Here is a 19,243-nt window from a genome sequence, read left to right on the forward strand (position 1 = left end):
TTTTTTTAACCTTCAACCTTCCCACATCACCAGAGAAAATTAAAGTAGGATACCTATTGGTTAGAGTACAATCATTCATCCATAATCCACAATGGTGTTTCCAATGTCAAAAGTAAGGCCATACCACAACTTCTTGCCCAAACACTGCAATATGTACTAGATGTGCAAAAGAAGGCCACAAAGACACTGATTGCCAAGAGAAAGAAAATGTGCAAACTGTGGGGGAACACATTCAGATTGATCTCGAGATTGCCCAAGCTTGATCTTTAGTTTTAAAGAAGAGAAGGCAGTCCTGAAAATCTGCACTGAGCAAGTTTTCTTTCCCAGCTGCCTGAAGAGAATGTAAAAAGACACTTAGGTTCTGAAACCTTATTAAACCCTGCTGTGACGTCAAGTAAAGCTCCTGTAAATGGAGGCAACCAACAGTGCGAATCTTGCAGTGAGCTGAAAAAGCTAGTTCAGATTTTATCTGATCAGGTTGCTTCACTTAGTGCAACTATTTTTGAGTTAATGAAAACAAATTAGAAATCAGTAGTTGTAGCTAGTGAAACTAATACTAGTGGGATTCCCCTGAAAGTTCCTGTCCCTGAAGTTTTACCTTTGCAGACAGGGGTAAATGCATCTGGTGGTAAGCCACCAAATAAGCTCCCTATTGAAGGAGCCCACACAACTATCTTGTCTGGAATGTCTGCAGCTTCCCATTTTTCAAAATCTTCCTCTCCAACTCCACGTCTACTGGAGGATATCGTAGAGGAACTGCCCGATCCCAGGGCATCGAGTTTCTTAAAACAAAAAATTCTAAAAAGAAAAACAGTATCACCTTATAACTAATTTTGTCATATATTTATCTGTAATTCTGTATCCAACTAACTTTATTCATAAGCATTATTCAGTAGAACGTTAGAGGTCTTCGGTTCCACATTGAAGATGTTATAGTGTTGATGTGCGCACATGAACCATTAATAATGTGCTTCCAAGAAACGCATCTATTACAAAAAGATGCAGTAACACTCAGAGGCTATGTATGTTAGAGATACGATTGTCTTGTAGACAGTAGAGAGAGTGGTGGTGTTAATATTTTCATGCGGAATGAGGTGTCGGCTACAAGGATACCACTAGCTACCCTCATTCCTGCTGTTGCTATAAAAATCTCAGTCCCCTTTAAATTGCATATCTGCAATTTGTATCTCTCACCGAACTGTGAGTTCAATGGTCTAGAAATATAAAATCTCCTCGCACAAATCCCATCAGTGGAAAATCATTTGAACCAGACAAAATTTCTATCAGTATGATAAGATCAGCAGATGCAACTAGAATACTGGTTGTATAGAGGTCACTGGTGTATAGAAAAACAAGTATCATAATTGCTGAGAGTCATATGTCTATTTAAAAAAAAGGAAAAAATGTGATGTAGAAATTACTAGAGCACATCACTCTTGAGTAATGTAATAAAGACTTTTGAAAGGATTATTCTTCACAGAATCAGTGTAAAGATATGGAAGAACAGAGGGCAGAATAATATGGTTTTTGGTAGAAGCACACAAACTTTGCCATCCAAAAGCTGAGAGAAGACAGTCAGTAAAAAGGAAGTTGATCTTTATTTATAGGTATTGAGAAGGTATAGGCATAAGGAAAGGCACTGTAGTCATATGAACAGGAAGAAGTTATGGCAAGAAAAGAGGAAAGTAGATACTGAGAGAGAGAGAGAGTGAGGGAGTAAAGGAATGATGAAGGTCAATGATGAGTTAGTTCTTCAATCAACTTTACTGACTGTATAAGATGTTGGGTAAGAAGTGGACTGAATGAGGGAATATTCCAGATTGTTTAATGTTGTGATGGAGGGAGTGAACAAACAGGTGATAAAAAGTGAGGAAAAGGATAATTAATGAGCTTTCCAGACTATATAATGATTTGAGGAAAAATACAGTGCATCATTTTATCATTCAAGTAAATGATTCATAGAGTGTCGTTTTGCACAACTGGTAATGTCTTACAGCAAGTGTTGGAAATGTACACCATTTAACTGAAGCAGGTAACTTCAACTTCGTGGTTAAAGCACCATTTAATTGAAGCAGTATCCTTCCTACCATATTTTTTGACATCCTTCACAGGACATCAGGGATAATGGAATTATTTTCTGGAGTAATGACTAGCTCTCGGTCTTGTAGAGCATGAGTATGCGGATTTGCTCGGTATACATGTCCTTTAAAAAACCCCAGAGAAAGAACTCTGGAGACAATAAGTCAGGGGAATGAGAGGGCCACAGACCTTTTGAGATCATGTGATTACCAAACATTTTTTCCAAAAATTGCATGGTGTTTTTGGGTGTATGGCACATTGCCCCATCTTGTTGAAGGTAACAGTAGTGTTAATCAGACTGAAGAAGAGTCACAAATTCCATAATTTCTGGTATGCCAAACTGTCATGGGTTTCATAAAAAAAAAATCATGCCCATATTTGTTGTCGAGAAATTGCACACAAAATCCCACCCCTGGTGATTGCAATGGCGATTCATGTAAGATATGTGGATTTTGTACCAATATCTTTTCACATTGATTACATCAGTAGTCAGAATTATTGATGTAAATACTAAGGTGAAAATATGCCTCATCACTGAAAAATATATCATCCAGTATGCCCATCCCATTACTTTCCACTTGGTTGATAAACCACTGGCCATACCCTATTCTTTTAACATTGTCTGAGGGTTTCAGTACCTGTATGCAGTGTATTTGGTATGCAAGTAACCTAGTTTCTTTGTAGAGTTTTGTGCACTCCCATATGATATTCTTGACTGTGATGATAATTTACACAAATTTTTCCATGGAGACTGTTCAAGTAATGCTCATATCTCTTCCGTTTTTCCTTGTTTTCTTTATATTTCCTGTTTAGCCTCCAGGAATTACCGTTCAGGTATTACTTCAGAGGATGAATGAGGATGATGTGTATGAGTGCAAATCAAGTGTAGTCTTGTACAGTCTCAGTTTGACCATTCATGAGATATGTGGTTAATTGAAATCCAACCACCAAAGAACACCGGTATCTACGATCCAGTATTGAAATCTGTATAAAAGTTTATATTGAAGCCTTTTCTAGGATTTGAGCCTTAGAACCCTGGACTTCAAAATAAGCTGATTTTCGAAGTCGCGTTCACCACTAGACCATCCTGGTGAGTAACGTAGCCTACACCTAGACAAACATCAACTAACTTTCAAAAATTGCTAAAAAGTGGTTGCTCAGTGTTAGTGTACTCAAGACAAATGATGTGCACAATAAAATGATCGCACTATAGTTGTACAATGCCCACTTAATAGGACGATTTTATGCAAAAGTATTAATATATAACAATAAGTAAAAAAAGTTATAGTTTTTGGTAGGTGGGGGTAAAGAAAAAGAGACTGTATTGGATGGATAGCCTTTGAAAATGTTGAGAAGTTTTATGGACTTAGGAAGTGAGATTTATGAGGTTGGAAAAACGGCTAATTAAATTTCAAGTTGACTGCCAAAAGGAAGGAATCAATATCAAGCTATTGTTTGAAAGATGTCAGAAAAATGTCAGATGTAAGTTAATGTATCATATATCAATAATAATAACAAGATACATGGAAAGTGATAGAAAGGGACTGGAGCATGGCTGGGGTAATGAAATTCTTGAGGGCTGTAAAAGAAAAAGAACATTAAGGGCAATGGGTGGGAAATACATAAGAGGTAATCTTAGGGTGGCAAAGGAAAGACTTGGGGGAATTAAATTGAAATGATATAAACATGTTTGAAGAGTTGTAAAGAAAAAAATTCTTAGTATGGATAACAAATAGAGGTAGTAGAAGAGAAACCCGAGGATATTCAAGGATAGATGGAAAGAAGAATTTAAAGAAAGCATGGAAAGAATAAGATATATCTGGCAACATGAAGAAGAGGAGAATGGTTGGGGGATAGAAGAAGATGAGAAGTCTATAATCCCAGGCTTGGTGGTAGCTGGAATTGAATCAGGACTATGACTTGTGTGTAAACTAGACTGAAAGACTGAGTGTAAGAAATTTTATGACATTCTGTCACAAATTTACATGATATGCATTGGTATCGTACAGTTTTAATGGATTTGTGAGATATGATTATTATCACCTTGATTTGTGAGAGTTGATGTTTGTTAATTCAGAAGTAAGAAAATAATTATGTAAAAGATATCCTGAATATGTTTTAGGTGAGTTAGAAGAAGTTTAAAGTAAGGTAGTGGCAAAATAATGTTATCTTGAGATCAAAGATAGAAACGTAATAAAATAACTTAGTTTTATCTTTGATTTATAGTGAACAATTATATATTTAAAAATATTAGAATTTAAAGGGATTATTACCAGGTTAAATGTTTTTTAGCTACTTAGTGACTGATGAAAGCTTATTATGTATTGCCAAAAACAAGAAGTTGTTAAACCAAAGTATTGTAATAAGACCGGTAAAATGGACCTGAGTAACGAATTCCTGCCAATTAAGAAGAAAGTAGTAGAAAATATAATAATGGGAGGAATCCAGAAAGACTAAAGGGATCCTTTTTCTAAGGCTAACAAGGCAGTTTATTAACAGTTGTTTTTTGCAATACTGCCTGCTGACACACTTACGACAGATGTTTCATGAGAAGAATTACTGAAGCAGGGTAGGAATGTATGGGAAAATGTTTCTGAAGATCATTCTCACACTTCAACTTGGTCTGGTTCTGCGGGTAAAGAGAATAGGAGTATAAATACTCCAGCGAAGATGAGTTTTTCAGTTTTGATGAAGAGAGTATTCTGCAAGGCATTATTATGCAAGTCAGTGAAGGAATGAATATCTAGTGAGTACAGGTTTGACGCGATTAAGTTGATTAAGTCACAAGTAATTCTGGTGAGGAGAGTGGGGGACTGCAGGAGGTTGTTTGGTGAGTTATTATAGACAATTGGAGAAGGGATAAAGTGTTAAATTTATTCATAAACTATGGGGTAGTTTTATTTGTTAAAAAGAAAAGGTATTTGCAGTAAAAGAATTTTGGACTAATCTTTTCTTCATTGAAATACAATACTATTTATTTGACTACAGTAAATAAATCTTGACCTTGGTTAAAATTCTATTTTGTATGTAATCACTGTTTATTATTATTTTTTGTAACAATTGTTGTTATTGTTATTGTAGATTATTATTATTATTGTCATTTTTATTACTGATTTGTCTTATTTTATTTATGTTGTATATTATTAAACTAATAAATTGTAACTGTATTCTTAAATTGTTAATCTCTCAATATCCTGATAAAGCCACAAACACGCTACAGTATCTTGGCATAACAAACATATTTTAATGTGAGTAAAAGCTTACTGTTTTATACAAAACTGGTAAGCCCTTTTAAATATGATTATTTAATTTTTTCATTATTTTATATCTCATACAGTAAAATCTTTGCATTAAAAACCACTTTTAGATGTAATTTTTAATAACATATTTTTAAAATAATATTCTTTAAGATACCTTGTGTTTGTTTAATATTTTAAAGAGTTATATTAAATTATAATTTTTCTAGTTTTAATTATTTTTTACTTACCAGTTGTAAAATTTGCTATAGAAGATATAATCAACTATTTTATCTTTATAAGTTTATGATGATAATTAGGATATCAGGTTAAACTGTTAAATGACAACTTTGATTTAAAACTTGACTTTTTACATAAATAAACACTTGCAAGGTTTCATCTTTGGGATGATTGTCATCTAATCATAACCTAATATCCGTAACCTTTTTTACTAATTAAAAAAAAAATAAAATTAATCAACTGTTCTTGATTACTCTGAATGACTGACCTGAACATTTATTAGCATATATAAATTTAAAACCTTAAACTGTTTAGTATGCAGAAAATAAATATAGTTAGTAATAATTTACAGTATTTGTATTAAATGTTCAGTAACTATTAGATGAACAGGATAAAGGTATGAAGTATAACTCAAGTATTTTATATGAATGATATACCCTTATATTTATTTTTTCACATAGTTACATTTAAAATATTTTCAGATAAGAATAAATAAAATTACAATATCAGTAAGATATGTACAATATTACAGAATTATATACAGTATTTGGCAGTTTTATATCAAAGTGATTATGTACATTAATATGTTTACGTGGTATTCATTAAATTATCATGACGATGACCCTTATAAATATCGCATTAAAAATTTACCATTTATTCGGTTTCAGTTTTAGTTTCAGTTTCAGTTTCAGTTTTCCTGAGAATACGTACTAATGGAGCTGGATTATAAGCATAGACTGGAGTTGCAATTGGTTCAACATCCTTGTACTGAACATTGGCTACAAATCCAGTAAAAGCTGGAGCGTCTTGAGGTGTTTGTTGTTGTTGGGCATAGTAAATTGGTTGATATTCTTGTGTTGGTCCTTGTTGCTGAGTATTTACATTTGTGAATCTGCTGCTTGATTCAGATGCATAATTGGTGGTCGATACTTGTTTGTTCTGATCCTGTCCTTGTTTGTATTTCTTCTGGTTGAATTGGTTTTGAGATGCATTCTGATTGTATTCTGGTTGTTGAGGATACTGAGATCGTGGCTGGTTCTTGTTTTGTGTGTATCTGCTGCTTTGCGGTTGAAGATAAGCGTTTGCATAATTGGTTTGTTCAGTCTGGCCTTGTTGAAATTTACCATTTTTTGGCTGTTGGTACTGAAATGATTGATAGTTGTTAAATCGAGCTTGTTGGAATTTGTTATTTTGTGGTTGTTGGTACTGAGATGACTGGAAGTTGCTGCTTTGCCCTTGTTGATATTTGCTGCTTGCCGCTTGCTGGAATGCCGTCTGAGGAAAGCTACTCGGGAAATCTGGCTGAGCTGGTTGTGGGAAATTTAAATATACTTTTTCGAATTGACCTTGCTGAAGTTTTCCACTTTGGGGCTGTTGGAAAGCCGGTTGAGGAAAGCCGCTCTGGAAACTTGACTGAGCTGGTTGTTGGTAAGCGGTTTGTTCAAATTGGCTTTGCTGGAATTTTCCGCTTTGGGGCTGTTGGAAGGCCGGTTGAGGAAAGCTGCTTGGGAAACTTGATTGAGCTGGTTGTTGGTAAGCCTGCTGTTCAAATTGACCCTGTTGGTATCTTCCGTTTTGAGATTGGTATTGTTGGTAGGCGTTGTTGCTGTTGTCTTCTGATTGTTGAGCCGGGCCGTTGAACTGTTGCGATGGTGATGAAGATTGTGATTTTAATTGTGCAGTAGCGTATTCTACTCTTTGCAATCTACCATCGGGCAAAAGAACGTGGTAGACTCCGCGTTCGATTTCTGGCTGTTCTTGCTGCTGTTGAAGCGCGAACCCGCTGTTAAATCCAGCTGGACTTGCTGACTCATCTTCCTGCAATATTATTTTATAAAAAATATTTTAATAACTGTATTTAGTGCATTACATCGTACACAAAATTAAAGTTTTACATGAAATTATAAAAATTACTAAATGTACGTCAAATTCTAGAAAAATAATGTTCTCAAATAAAATATTTTTGTCTACATACAAAATTCATTTTTGTAAGCTCAGTTAATCACATCCTACAGTCGCCAATTCACACATGCGATTTGTTACTGTAAACTTGCACTTTGTCATTTTCCTCCAAATGAAAGCTGATTAAACACTTTTATTACATTGTAAATGTAGTTATTCTTGTGCAATAAATTTCGTTACCTGATGTTTTAACATAATGCAAAATTATGTGGTTAATACTGCTGGTGTGGTGCGTATATTGTAAATTTATTTTTAAAAATTGATTGCAATTATGCTGTAAAATAATGAATAATAAATATTCTAAAGCCGATTTGATACAAATTAGTTTAATTAGTTTTCATTTTGTTAAATATAATGTTGACAGTGCTGTTGTATAGTTTAATCATAAACAAAGTGAAGACTTCCCTGCAATTTAAAAAAAAGTAAAGAAAAAATCTGTATCTGTATGCAAGTACGTACATCTTCGATCATAGGTTTATAAATTTGATAAAGAAATCTTCCGATTCTTTTTTTAAATACTATAATAATTATAGTAAACAATTGTGATAATTTGCAAAAAAATATATTTTTTCAGCCATTGTTATTTTAAATTACTTTAATGTAAGTCTAGTTCATGAGTTCGCCAATCAATATTGCAAATTCTATACAAAAAGGAGTGGTTCTAATAAGTATTAGAATATCAAATTGATATGTCTAGACATTCTAATTCTAGTTAACTTGCAAGTTACTTACTATGTCACTTTCGCTTTTTGCAAAAAGTTGCCATGAAAGGACGGACGGTCGAATTATGTAATCTATTTGTGCGTGAGTGATTAACACTTCTGTCGTTGCACTTTTATTTTATCGAATGCACTTGCTTATTTTATTTAAATGTTCTTTTGTTACCTAATTTTATAGACATGATAAATTTACTGAGTGGACGATTTTATTTAAGTAATTGTCTTGAATAAATTTTTATTGTTTTTATTTATATAGTAGCATTAATAAGTATTTTGTTATTTTTGTTATTTTTGTTATTTTTTTTAATAAAAATAGCAATAGGTTTGATATAATAATATAATTTATTATTAAATTAGGAAATATTTTATTACTATATTTTTGTGAAGGCAAGACTATTATTATTATTTTTTTTTTCTGAATTTTTATGGGCATCGACTGCTAAGGTCATTAGCCCTCGTCACAATCTTTAAAAGAAACTACTATCACCATCTGGATCGTCATATGTAAGGGTGTAAAGGGCCCTTACTTTTTATTTAAAAACAAAAACTACACAAAACATTTAAGACATAAAGACAAGGACAATCTCAAAACACTTATGGGATGTAAAGGGCCCCAATATTAAAATTTGAGATAGGTTCCCAAAAGACCATTAAATTAAAATTAAAATTAAAACTTATCCTACCATATCTTTCTTTCTTTCTTCTAAGAGTCTCATTTATAGTTTGTTTAAGCACCCTCGGGGCGACCAGAACCGCCGTTGAGCAGTATATCAGTCGCGCGAGGGTGCCGTGGCAGTTGAATCCTTCTTATAAACAGGCTATAGGCATGCACAGCGTACACCCACAGCCTCGCGCCCTCAATCCACCCTTGAGGGTCCCCCATGCCATCATCGGACACACCCCGACTCACTGCTCTTGAATGCAGGTGAGCCAAAATGGCCTAGGCAAGAGGGCTACCTCCCGTCACTATACGTGCCACGTTTCAAGACTCCCTTATGTATATATGCATACATTTAAAATTAAAATTAAACTTATCAATACCATTTTTTCTTTATATATATATATAAACTACCGCTTAGAGTTTCTTTTGTCACAGCTTTAAACTTTCATTTTTATAGACTTTTAAGAAGTCCACTGGCGTGTAAAAATGCAACTATATTTTCTTCATTTCCATTATCCAGATCAGCAGTAATATTATTTCTAAAACGGAACCTCTTTCTGAGGTCCTCATATATGGTACACTCTTCTATAAGATGCTTGATTGTCAGTGTTTTATTACAAACACCGCACATTGGTCTCACTTCGCCGGTTAACAAATATAAATTTGTTAATCGCGTATGACCGATTCTAAGTCTGGTCACCGCTACTTGTTCACGGCGAGTCAACTTATAGTCGCTTTTCCATTTATAAGGAGAAGATTTTACTGTGTTTAATTTTGTATTTAATCTCCTCCATTCAGCATTCCACTTGTTTTTTACTATGTTTGTTAGACGGTTTTTAACATCTGCCACTCTTACAGGAAATGCATCCAAAACATCGCAGACTGTTGCCTTTCTGGCAGCTTCGTCTGCGATTTCATTACCTGTAATACCAGCATGCCCCGGAGTCCATGCAAATACGCATCGCTGTCCTCGTTGTTTTAGTACGTATAAAATGGACAGGATGTTGCAATTAGGACATCCTTAATGTTCTTGTTCCGAATTGCGACGAGTGCACTTAATGAATCGGAACATATCAGCACTCTCTCTTCGCAATAGTGTTCAGTGTAGCGAAGAGCTTGCTGAATTGCAGTGAGTTCTGCCGTGTAGACACTGGCCACATCTGGCAGTCTCCAAAAGTGGGCTTCTTCATTTACATATATCGAGCATCCAACACCATGTTCGGTTTTAGAACCGTCAGATAAATTCTAATATGTTCTTCGTAATTACTGACGGTTGCCAAAAATTCCTGCTGGATGATCACTGCTGGTTTCTTTTTTATTTCTCCTTGAGAGAGATCCAACCTTACATTTACCGCTGGCAAGAGCCATGGCGGTATTTCTCTAGTAGAAATTGCTAGAGTCTCTGGTATAGCAATTTCATATTTTCTTCTTAATTCGTGGTACCTAATTCCGGCTGGTCTGGAATAGGTAGCACGACGTTCGTATAATGCAGCCATGGGATGATTCGTAAACAATTTATTATTTATATGAGCAGGGAAAGCCCATATATTTGCTGCATATCTTAACAAGAGGATCTCTCTTCTATAATGTAGTGGCATTATTCCGGCTTCAGACATCAGACTAGCCGCCGGACTTGTGCGGAAAGCACCTGTTGCGTATCTTATTCCGCTATTATGAACTACGTCTAACTTTCTTAAGTGCGACTTTCTAGCGGATGAATATACGATACATCCGTAGTCTAGTTTACATTGAACCAATGCTTTATACAATCTCAATAATGTCTCTTTTTCTGAGCCCCAATTTAATTTCGATAAGCATTGTATAATGTTTAGGGCTCTTTTGCATTTATCACTCAAGTCCTGTATATGTAATCCCCATGTAAGGGATTTATCCAATACTAGTCCTAAATACCTTACGCTGTCTTTATATTGTATTGGATTATCGTCAATTGTCAAAGGAGGACTTTGATGAGGAATTCTCTTCCTACAAAAGTGTACACAGCACGTTTTTTCTGGTGAGAATTGGAATCCTGTATTCCTTGCAACTTCATTTAGAGCATTGATCGCTCGTTGCAATTTGTACCTCACCATAGCAGTCTTGTTGCTGGCATATACGATTGCCAGATCATCAACATAGACGCTTTTGCTGATTTCTACTGGAATGGCTAATATCAATTTATTAATGGCAATGGTAAACAAGGTACCGCTCAACGGCGAACCTTGCGGTATGCCATTTTCCAAGATTCTTTCACATGAATATTCATTGTTGACGCGTACTTGGAAGGTACGGTCATTCATGTAGTTGCTGAGCAGTATAGGCAGATTGCCACGAATGCCCCATTCATGTATCTGGAGCATTATACCATGACGCCAGGTCATATCAAAAGCCTTCTGAAGATCAAAGAAGACTCCGACACAATGTTTCCTTTTAATAAAGCTGTTATATATAATGTCCTCTAAGCTGATCATTTGATCAGTGGTAGAATGGTATTGCCGAAAACCTGCTTGATACGGTGATATCAGGTTTTCTTTTTCCGAAATCCAGACGAGTCGATTATTAATCATTTTTTCCAATATTTTCCCCATAGCACACGTCAGAGAAATAGGACGGTAGCTATTGGGGTCTGTTAAATTTTTCTTTTTCTTTGGTACTGGAACAACATGAGCTTTTTTCCACTGCTGCGGGTACGTTCCATCCCGCCATATTTTATTATAAAGTTCTAATAATCTACGCTTTGCAGTGGTATTCAGCTGCCTGATCATATTATAGTGGATTTAATCCGGACCAGCAGCTGTGTTACCTGATTTTTCCAACGCTTTCGCGAATTCTTCCATTTTAAATGGTACATTATATGAGTAATTATACTCAGTTCTAAAATTTAGTAGACCTTCGAGTTCTTCTTTTTTGGTTCGAAAACCTTCCTCGTAGTTGGCTGTTTTGCTGGCCTTTTCGAAGTGATTGAATAACAGCTCTGCAATTTCATATGGAGTATCTTTTATTTCATCTTCATCTTGAAGGCTAGTTATGGGAGCAAAATCATTACGCCCACAAATCGCCTTCACTTTCCTCCAAACATCTGATGCAGAAGTAGTTTTGTCGATGGATGATACGTATTGCTTCCAGGATCGTTTTTTCGAATCTATCATAAGACGTTTTGCATACGCCCTGTATTTCTTAAAGGCAACAAGATTTTCTATACTAGGACGCTTCTTAAAGGCGTTATACGCCCTTTTCTTTCTTTTTATAGCTTCACTTATTTCATCGTTCCACCATGGAACGGGTTTCTTTGTAAGTTTCCCAGATGTTTTGGGAATATATCTCGATGCCGACTGAATTATTGCATTTGTTATGGCGTCGACATCGTCTCCGATAACTCCAGTTGTTTCTGGGAGTATCGTTCTAGCCGTGAAGCTCGTCCAGTCTGCCTTATCAAATAACCATGTTTTAGAGACGGGATATGTTTTTCTTGTAACATCAGTTACAATTTGCACCGGGAAATGATCGCTTCCATGCAGATCGTCTATGACATGGAAGCTGTACCTCGGTGCTATCGATCCGCTTATAAGTGCAAGATCTATACAGGACGTCGATCCATCTCTGGAATTGAAAAATGTTCCTGATCCGTCGTTTAAAATAATAAGTTCTGAATTCATCAGGAACCCTTCCAGTTCTCTTCCACGGGGATCTACTCGATCTGATCCCCAAAGAGAATTATGAGCATTAAAGTCACCCACCAGTAAAACAGGTGGGGGAAGCTCGGAAATTAGTCTTGCTATGTCATCCTTATTCCAATCAAAATACGGCAAGTATATGCTGCAGACAGTGACCTGGAACGGACGCTTCATTCTAACGGCGACCGCTTCTAGGTTTATGTTTAGAACAACCGCTTCGGTGGTAGCTCTAGTCGATGTTAATATAGCTACTCCACCTCTAACTCTTACATTTGGCGGTTGATCTCGCCGAAATATATCGAATCCTTTTAATTTAAAATTTTCATTTCGGCGGAAATGCGTTTCTTGCAGACATATACAAATCGGGTCTACGTCATGTACCAAGCGTTGGAGCTCATGGATGTTTGAAAAACATCCATTGATGTTCCATTGTACAATCGACTCGCTAATTTTTAATTTTTAATTAAATTATTGCCTGGGTTTTCCTTTCGGCCATCCCTTTTTCCTTTTCTTCTCCATCCTGCGAACAGCATCGTGTTCGCGGAGAAGGTCGTCGCCTGTAAGGCTTCCGGTCTCCGTATCGGAGACCACCGAAGCCGCCGACGACGACGGGCATGGATCGGCGCCGGTTTCAGGCGCCGATTGAGAGGCGGCAACCTGGCCGCTCCCCGACACGGGGGGGCGCACCGGTCACCGCCCGTGGAAGGGGGGACACTTGTCCCCCCTGTGAAATTTTTTGTGGCCTCTGAGGCTTAGAGGCCACTTCAGTTACAGGAGGCTTGGGGGCCTCCATAACAGACTCTGTAGCTGTCACTTTCTTATCTTCAACTAAAATCTCGCTAAGACAGACTTGGATATCAGGTTTAGTGTCCGTTTTCTTCTGTGCTGGAGCGACTTTTTGTTTTGCAGATGTGTCTTCAGGAGGCTGTACAATTATTCTTGGCTTAACAGGTTCTTTAGTGCTGAGAGGCTTCATTTTGTTTTCGATTATCCTCTCAATTAAGCCAGCCAAGGTAGGTGCGAGTTTGTTGATGATTACACTCTCATCAACAGCAACTGGAGCAGGAGCAGGAACAGTAGCCGCAGCCTGAGCATATGTTGTTGTTGCTCTAGGTCTGCGGGTGTTTACGATCTTTTTTGCTTCAAAGTAGCTGACTTTTTGCAGGGGTTTTACTTCCTGCACAGCCACTTCGTCTTTGTAAACAGGACAGTTCCTGGATCTACAGGAATGCTGTCCTCTGCAGTTTATACAGGTAGGAGGCTCCTTACACGGCTCTCCTTCATGAACTGCATCACCGCACACGCATATTTGCGGCCTCTCACACCTAACAGCGGTGTGTCCAAAGCGTTGGCATTTAAAACATCGCATTGGCTGTGGGACAAATGCCCGCACATCCAACCGATGTATGCCCGCTCTTATCTTCTCCGGTAAAGTAGGCCGGTTAAATGTAACAACATGGGATGCAGAAGGAAGGACTTCGCCATTCCTTCTCATGTTCAACCTCCGACATTCTAATACTCCTTGCGGCGCTAATTCTTCTACAATTTCCTGCTCCGTACAGTTAAGAGGATCCCGACAGACCACAACACCCCTTGAGGTGTTGAGTGTGCCGTGGGGATCAACACGTACAGCTAGCTCTCCAATTTTCTTTAGTCCTAGAATCTTCTGAGACTGTATATCATTAACAGTCTCTACATGAAGTCCCTTGAAAGTTTTTCTTATTTCTTTAACAGGGCCTTCAGCACATTTGTTTATTTCCCGAGCGATGAGGAAAGGACTCACCTTCGAGAAATTACCTTCTTCCTTCGTGATAACCAAATACTTAGGTTTTGGGATGCTGCTCTTAAAAAAAAGCTTTCTGCAAGCTTTTTCTAGCCTCAATCTCAATCCTCTTAAACTCCGTACTCTTTCGGCGTTTCGCCTCAGGCGAAACAGCCGGTTCTAAACGAGGGTGTTTGCGTGAACCCTCTGCCACGTTTAATTGTTCAGTTTCCATGAACAAATAATCCCTTCTGTAGTAAGGCTAGCCGCCGGGGTACACCCCCACTCCAGGGCTACCAACCCTGGAGGTCCGTTCCGGTACTCCGGTGGAACCGGCATATGTCCTGGCAGAGAGCGGATGCGCAGTCTCTGCACTGACTCCAGGCCCCTACACACCGCAGCTTTCAGGGCTCCCATGCTCCGAACATGGGCACCTTAACTACATGCTTGCCATCGCGGGGGGCATGTGGACGACGAAAGGTCTCCGTTACACCTGCAAATAACTTTGACCGTGGCCGCCACATCGCCAGCTCTAAAGACGGTATTAATCCATTTCCGTAATCGTTAATAATGTCGTATCTGCAGGTGGCCGTAAAGTCCAGTCCTGTAATTTGGCCTATAGATGTAAATGACCGAAAAAAGCATATCCGAGAAACAACACTCGGAACCCCGCTAGCCAGCTATATGTAATGTACTTGAGTACAGCTGTTGCCGCCCTGGACGTGGAACGTAGATGTTGTGTTCCGGACGTGGGGAATATCTACCTCAAGACTATTGTTATTGTTAAATTATTAAATTTTTCATTATATTTTTGTGAAGAAAAGACTAATAAATTAAATGAAAGTAAAAAAACTTATAGACTGAAATATTCGATTCTGAATATCGAATGTGAAAACGCTTATCATTTGTTTTTTTTTGTATTATTTATTTATTTATTTTTTTTTTTAATAAGTTTGCGAATATAATGATAGATCTGAAGAATTACTGAAAACAAGATTACAAATTAATTTTTTCTTTAGTAACCATTTTTTAATAATCCTTAAATTGAGTTCTGTTAGTTTGCAAATATATTAATATTTCTTCAAAGCATATATTAAACTTTTCTTTATGCTCGTTTATGTAATTACGTATTTTTAATACCATGTTATGCTACGTATTTAGTGATGTTAACGCGGAAACCATAAAGCTTTTTTTGCAATAAAATTGACAAGTATAAGCTCAAAATGTTCCATTGCTAGCGAAATTGTTTCTTCTATCAGTTCACTGCATTTTAGATTTTTCTCTAACTAACGAATTAATATTTTCTTAAAAATGAATGATTCCTAGCGTCCAGGATTTAAAAAAGAATATTCTAATAAATGTATGTAAAATTGAATACAGTCGATCAAGATGTTAACAAAGTGATCTTCTTTCGTAGCTTAACCTAAGGGGTAATTCATCAGTTTATAAAGCCTTCCGTTTATATAGCCTTCCAGAAGAAAAAGAACCTTTTCTCATAATTATATTATGTTAAGTAGTTTTTTTTTGTTCTTAATTTAAGGCTTTTAAATATAGTCACATATTTCTTAATTGAAGGTTTAACATATAAAAAACTGATAAAAATGTAATTAATATAAATGGAATTTAACCGCTACAGAGTAACTTTCAGTTTCAAATTTTCCTACATTTTCTATTCATTACAAAATATTTATATACAATTCTAATTACATAGTTTTCCCTGCTTTATTAATGTGGTGTTCACTTCATAAAATATCTAATTTTAGTAATGAAGTTCCAGTACGTATCATACATTAAACTGTTAATTTTATAATCGTATATATTATATATTAATAATATTATCAAGTACACTATTTTGATAAAAAACTTATAAAATTATTATCTATTTAAATTACTTACAGAAAAAGTTAAATTTTTTCAATTTATTATTCATAATATTATTATGAAGTGAAATTAATGTTTATACAAACCTGAGGAGTGGTGCTGGGATATTCTGTGGATGATGGATCGGCTTCAGTACTTTGTGGTGGAGGACCGTATTCGGTGGATGGTGTTCCATAAACTTGTGAAGCTTGCTGTTTAGCTGGTAAGAGCAATAGACGTCCTGATGGTTTCCAACCGGCCGGTGGATAAGGACCTCCATTACTTGAGGAACCGGAAGAAGCCGGATAAGGACCTCCGCTGTTTCCATTTATTGGAGCTTCTGGCGCTCCAAGGACGAATCCAGCCAATAAAAGAGTAGAAATAAAGTACTGGAAAAAATAGATGAACAGATATAGTTAATTTTTATTATGAATGTAACTTTTTGGTGAATATATTTAATGAAGTCGTTTGCGCTACATTTTTGATAAACAACAGAAAAATGTGAAAATAAATTATTTATTTTTACAATAAGTTTTTTATTAATAATAAGTTTTAAATAATATTTTTATCATAATTTATTATTTATAAGTGAAGAATATCTTCTTTTCGATAAACTACTGTAAATTAATCAAAACAGTTTGGCTGAAAAGCCTTTAAAACTTAACGATTAACTACTTTATAACATGATTACTTCCTTGTAGTTATTTTTTTTCCAACAGAAAAAATTGATTTTATTTAGGCTCGGCATCAAGCTACCAGTTTTCACCGGGCTAATGATCATAGCTGTTTATTGATAAGATTTTTGATTTTTTCTTTGTTGTTTATTTTGAGAATGTAATACATCACAATAGGTTGTAGTAAGGATTATAATCTGGCAATTGGTCTCATGACAACCAACCCTAAATACTGTTAAAATCCAGTTAAGGTAGATAAAAAATTAAAAATTTTCGGATATTTTATGTATGAAGAAACTAACAGATGAGTAATTTGTTGACTGTTTGAGAAAAAAAAAATAATTTTCGTTAATATAACTGAAATTTTGTAAAAACGGAAATGAATTTAATCATTTTTTTAATAAAAACAATCATTAAAAAATAATGCAATAAATTCATGAAACATTACGAATTTTATATATTTTTTTAATACTGGACAGTACTACAATTTGTATATTGATTATAATCTTTTATAAGCTTAAGATTATTTATTATCAATATTACGTACTTATTAATATTAAGACTACTTAAATTAGTGAACATATTTTTAAATACAAATAAACAAATGAGTCTGAATTTAAATTTCATTTTTGAGAGATTTCAAGAGGAATTACATGTTTAACCTACATGAGAATTAATGTACTTCACTACTAATTTCAGTTGCTGACTAGATTTACTACTGTCTATGAATTTTTTTCAATCAGTTTAAAACGGTTATTATCACTGACGATTAATGGGCCAACAACTTTGATGGGTCTTCAACAAAAAATGAAAATTTTGTTTGAATTTCAAAAGATAAATTACTGGAATAATTTTCGATGAAGGAGTTATTTCATGAATTGTATTTATTTTTAGATAATATTTATGATGTAATCAAGTGTGTAATTATGTAAGACACGTTATTGACAGGTCTTAGAGATGTCTATGACATTGATATGACATTTCTAAGGTATGCTATGTAAATAGTTATTTTTATACCTAAAGGAAATTTCATAATTAAAGTTTGATTCTGATAATATGTGAAAAGTTACAAGTGATGTTATTCCTCGTTAACTACACATTAATATAATATTTTGTCCTAATTTACATTATTATTAAGAATTATATGTTACGGTGTTTGATTTTAGCGAGCTTACGTGTGCATTTATGTATGAAATATCTATTATGACTTTGTAGTCTAACATTAATGGAAAAAAATCCATTAGTCATGCTCTGTTTGAACGTTACATACTTTTTGTAGTTATTTGAACTTACAATACTTTAGTAGACGTATAGTATAAATTTTAATAATTCCAATGATTACAAAGCCTAGGTAATATTGAAGAGGTGTACTAATTCAAGTGCAATTTCTATTAGCCAAGTAGCAGTATTATAAAATAGTATTATTAATAGTAGTATTATGCAGTTTAATTAAAATCGATTAATTATTAAAATTCATTAACAAAATCGCAGATAATCGTAAACGAAATCGTAAAAAGCTAGAATAGTTGATTCTCTAGCTTTTTTTGAAAAGCATTTTTTCAGCCAGTCAACTATTTGTTTAACATTTATGATAATATTTACTGTACTTACCTGCATGTTGTTATCAGTCGAACTGAACAATTGAAACTGATGCTGTTATCGATTCTGCTGCCCCTTTTTATACTAAAATTGACCAATAGTGATAATAATGTGCGAAACAGAACGTTTACATATGTGTGTTATTTTTTTGTTTATGTATGTGTTTATTGTGCTTATACGTGCCAATAACACGAACTTAACATATATGCAACTCCGGACGCACGCGTCACTACACTACGCGGTATCCATACTTTGGTCGATTCGGGACGTTTAGAAGGACTTATCGTTCTTCTTTCTTTTATTTATTACGTTGGCGATTGTCCATCCGCTTTAATATTATAATATGCCTATCGATTTACTTATAAATATCTTTATGAGTCATTATCGAAATAATTTTTTAATAACGATCAGAATTTGAATTAACCCACAGTTTAATCGTGTAGTTAACAACATCGCTATTTGGCTTTTCTATGATGATACAGGACTCTGCTTCAAAACCAGTTGGCAGTTGGTAATCTAGAGCGGATATTACCAGTATAGTTGGTCTGTGTGTAGTTAGGGTTCAGTTAACATTAAAGCCTGAGTAACGGTAGGTTAATAAGATAATCTGCCTCTGTAATTGAGGATATAGTTTAATTAGAGGCAAAAAAAAGAAAGTCAGATTTATTAGTTAAACTGAAGAAATAAAAAAATAATCTTTTGTAACTCATTAAGTGCGAGATGTACCGGAACGTACAACTATCTTTATTTTTGAATAATATGATTTTACTCCGGGATTTG

General features: G+C 35.2%; 1 protein-coding gene across 1 annotated transcript; it reads right to left on the reverse strand.

The window, feature by feature from the left end:
* Window positions 1-6,007: 6,007 nt before the first annotated feature.
* LOC142320191 (uncharacterized) lies at window positions 6,008-18,566 on the reverse strand. The gene is made up of 3 exons (XM_075357876.1): window positions 18,476-18,566; window positions 16,298-16,579; window positions 6,008-7,373 (listed from the first exon to the last, which is right to left on the reverse strand). The coding sequence occupies exons 1-3, from the start codon at window positions 18,479-18,481 to the stop codon at window positions 6,210-6,212; spliced, it is 1,452 nt and encodes a 483-aa protein (XP_075213991.1). The 5' UTR covers window positions 18,482-18,566; the 3' UTR covers window positions 6,008-6,209.
* Window positions 18,567-19,243: the final 677 nt, after the last annotated feature.

This window comes from Lycorma delicatula, chromosome 2 (assembly GCF_047948215.1).
Source record: "Lycorma delicatula isolate Av1 chromosome 2, ASM4794821v1, whole genome shotgun sequence".
Lineage (NCBI taxonomy): Eukaryota > Metazoa > Arthropoda > Insecta > Hemiptera > Fulgoridae > Lycorma > Lycorma delicatula.

Excerpts from the sequence above, each read along its gene's own strand:
- LOC142320191 (XM_075357876.1), bottom strand. Across the intron at positions 7,374-16,297 it reads ATCCCAGCACCACTCCTCAG|GAAGATGAGTCAGCAAGTCC; the intron begins GTTTGTATAAAC and ends ATAATATTGCAG.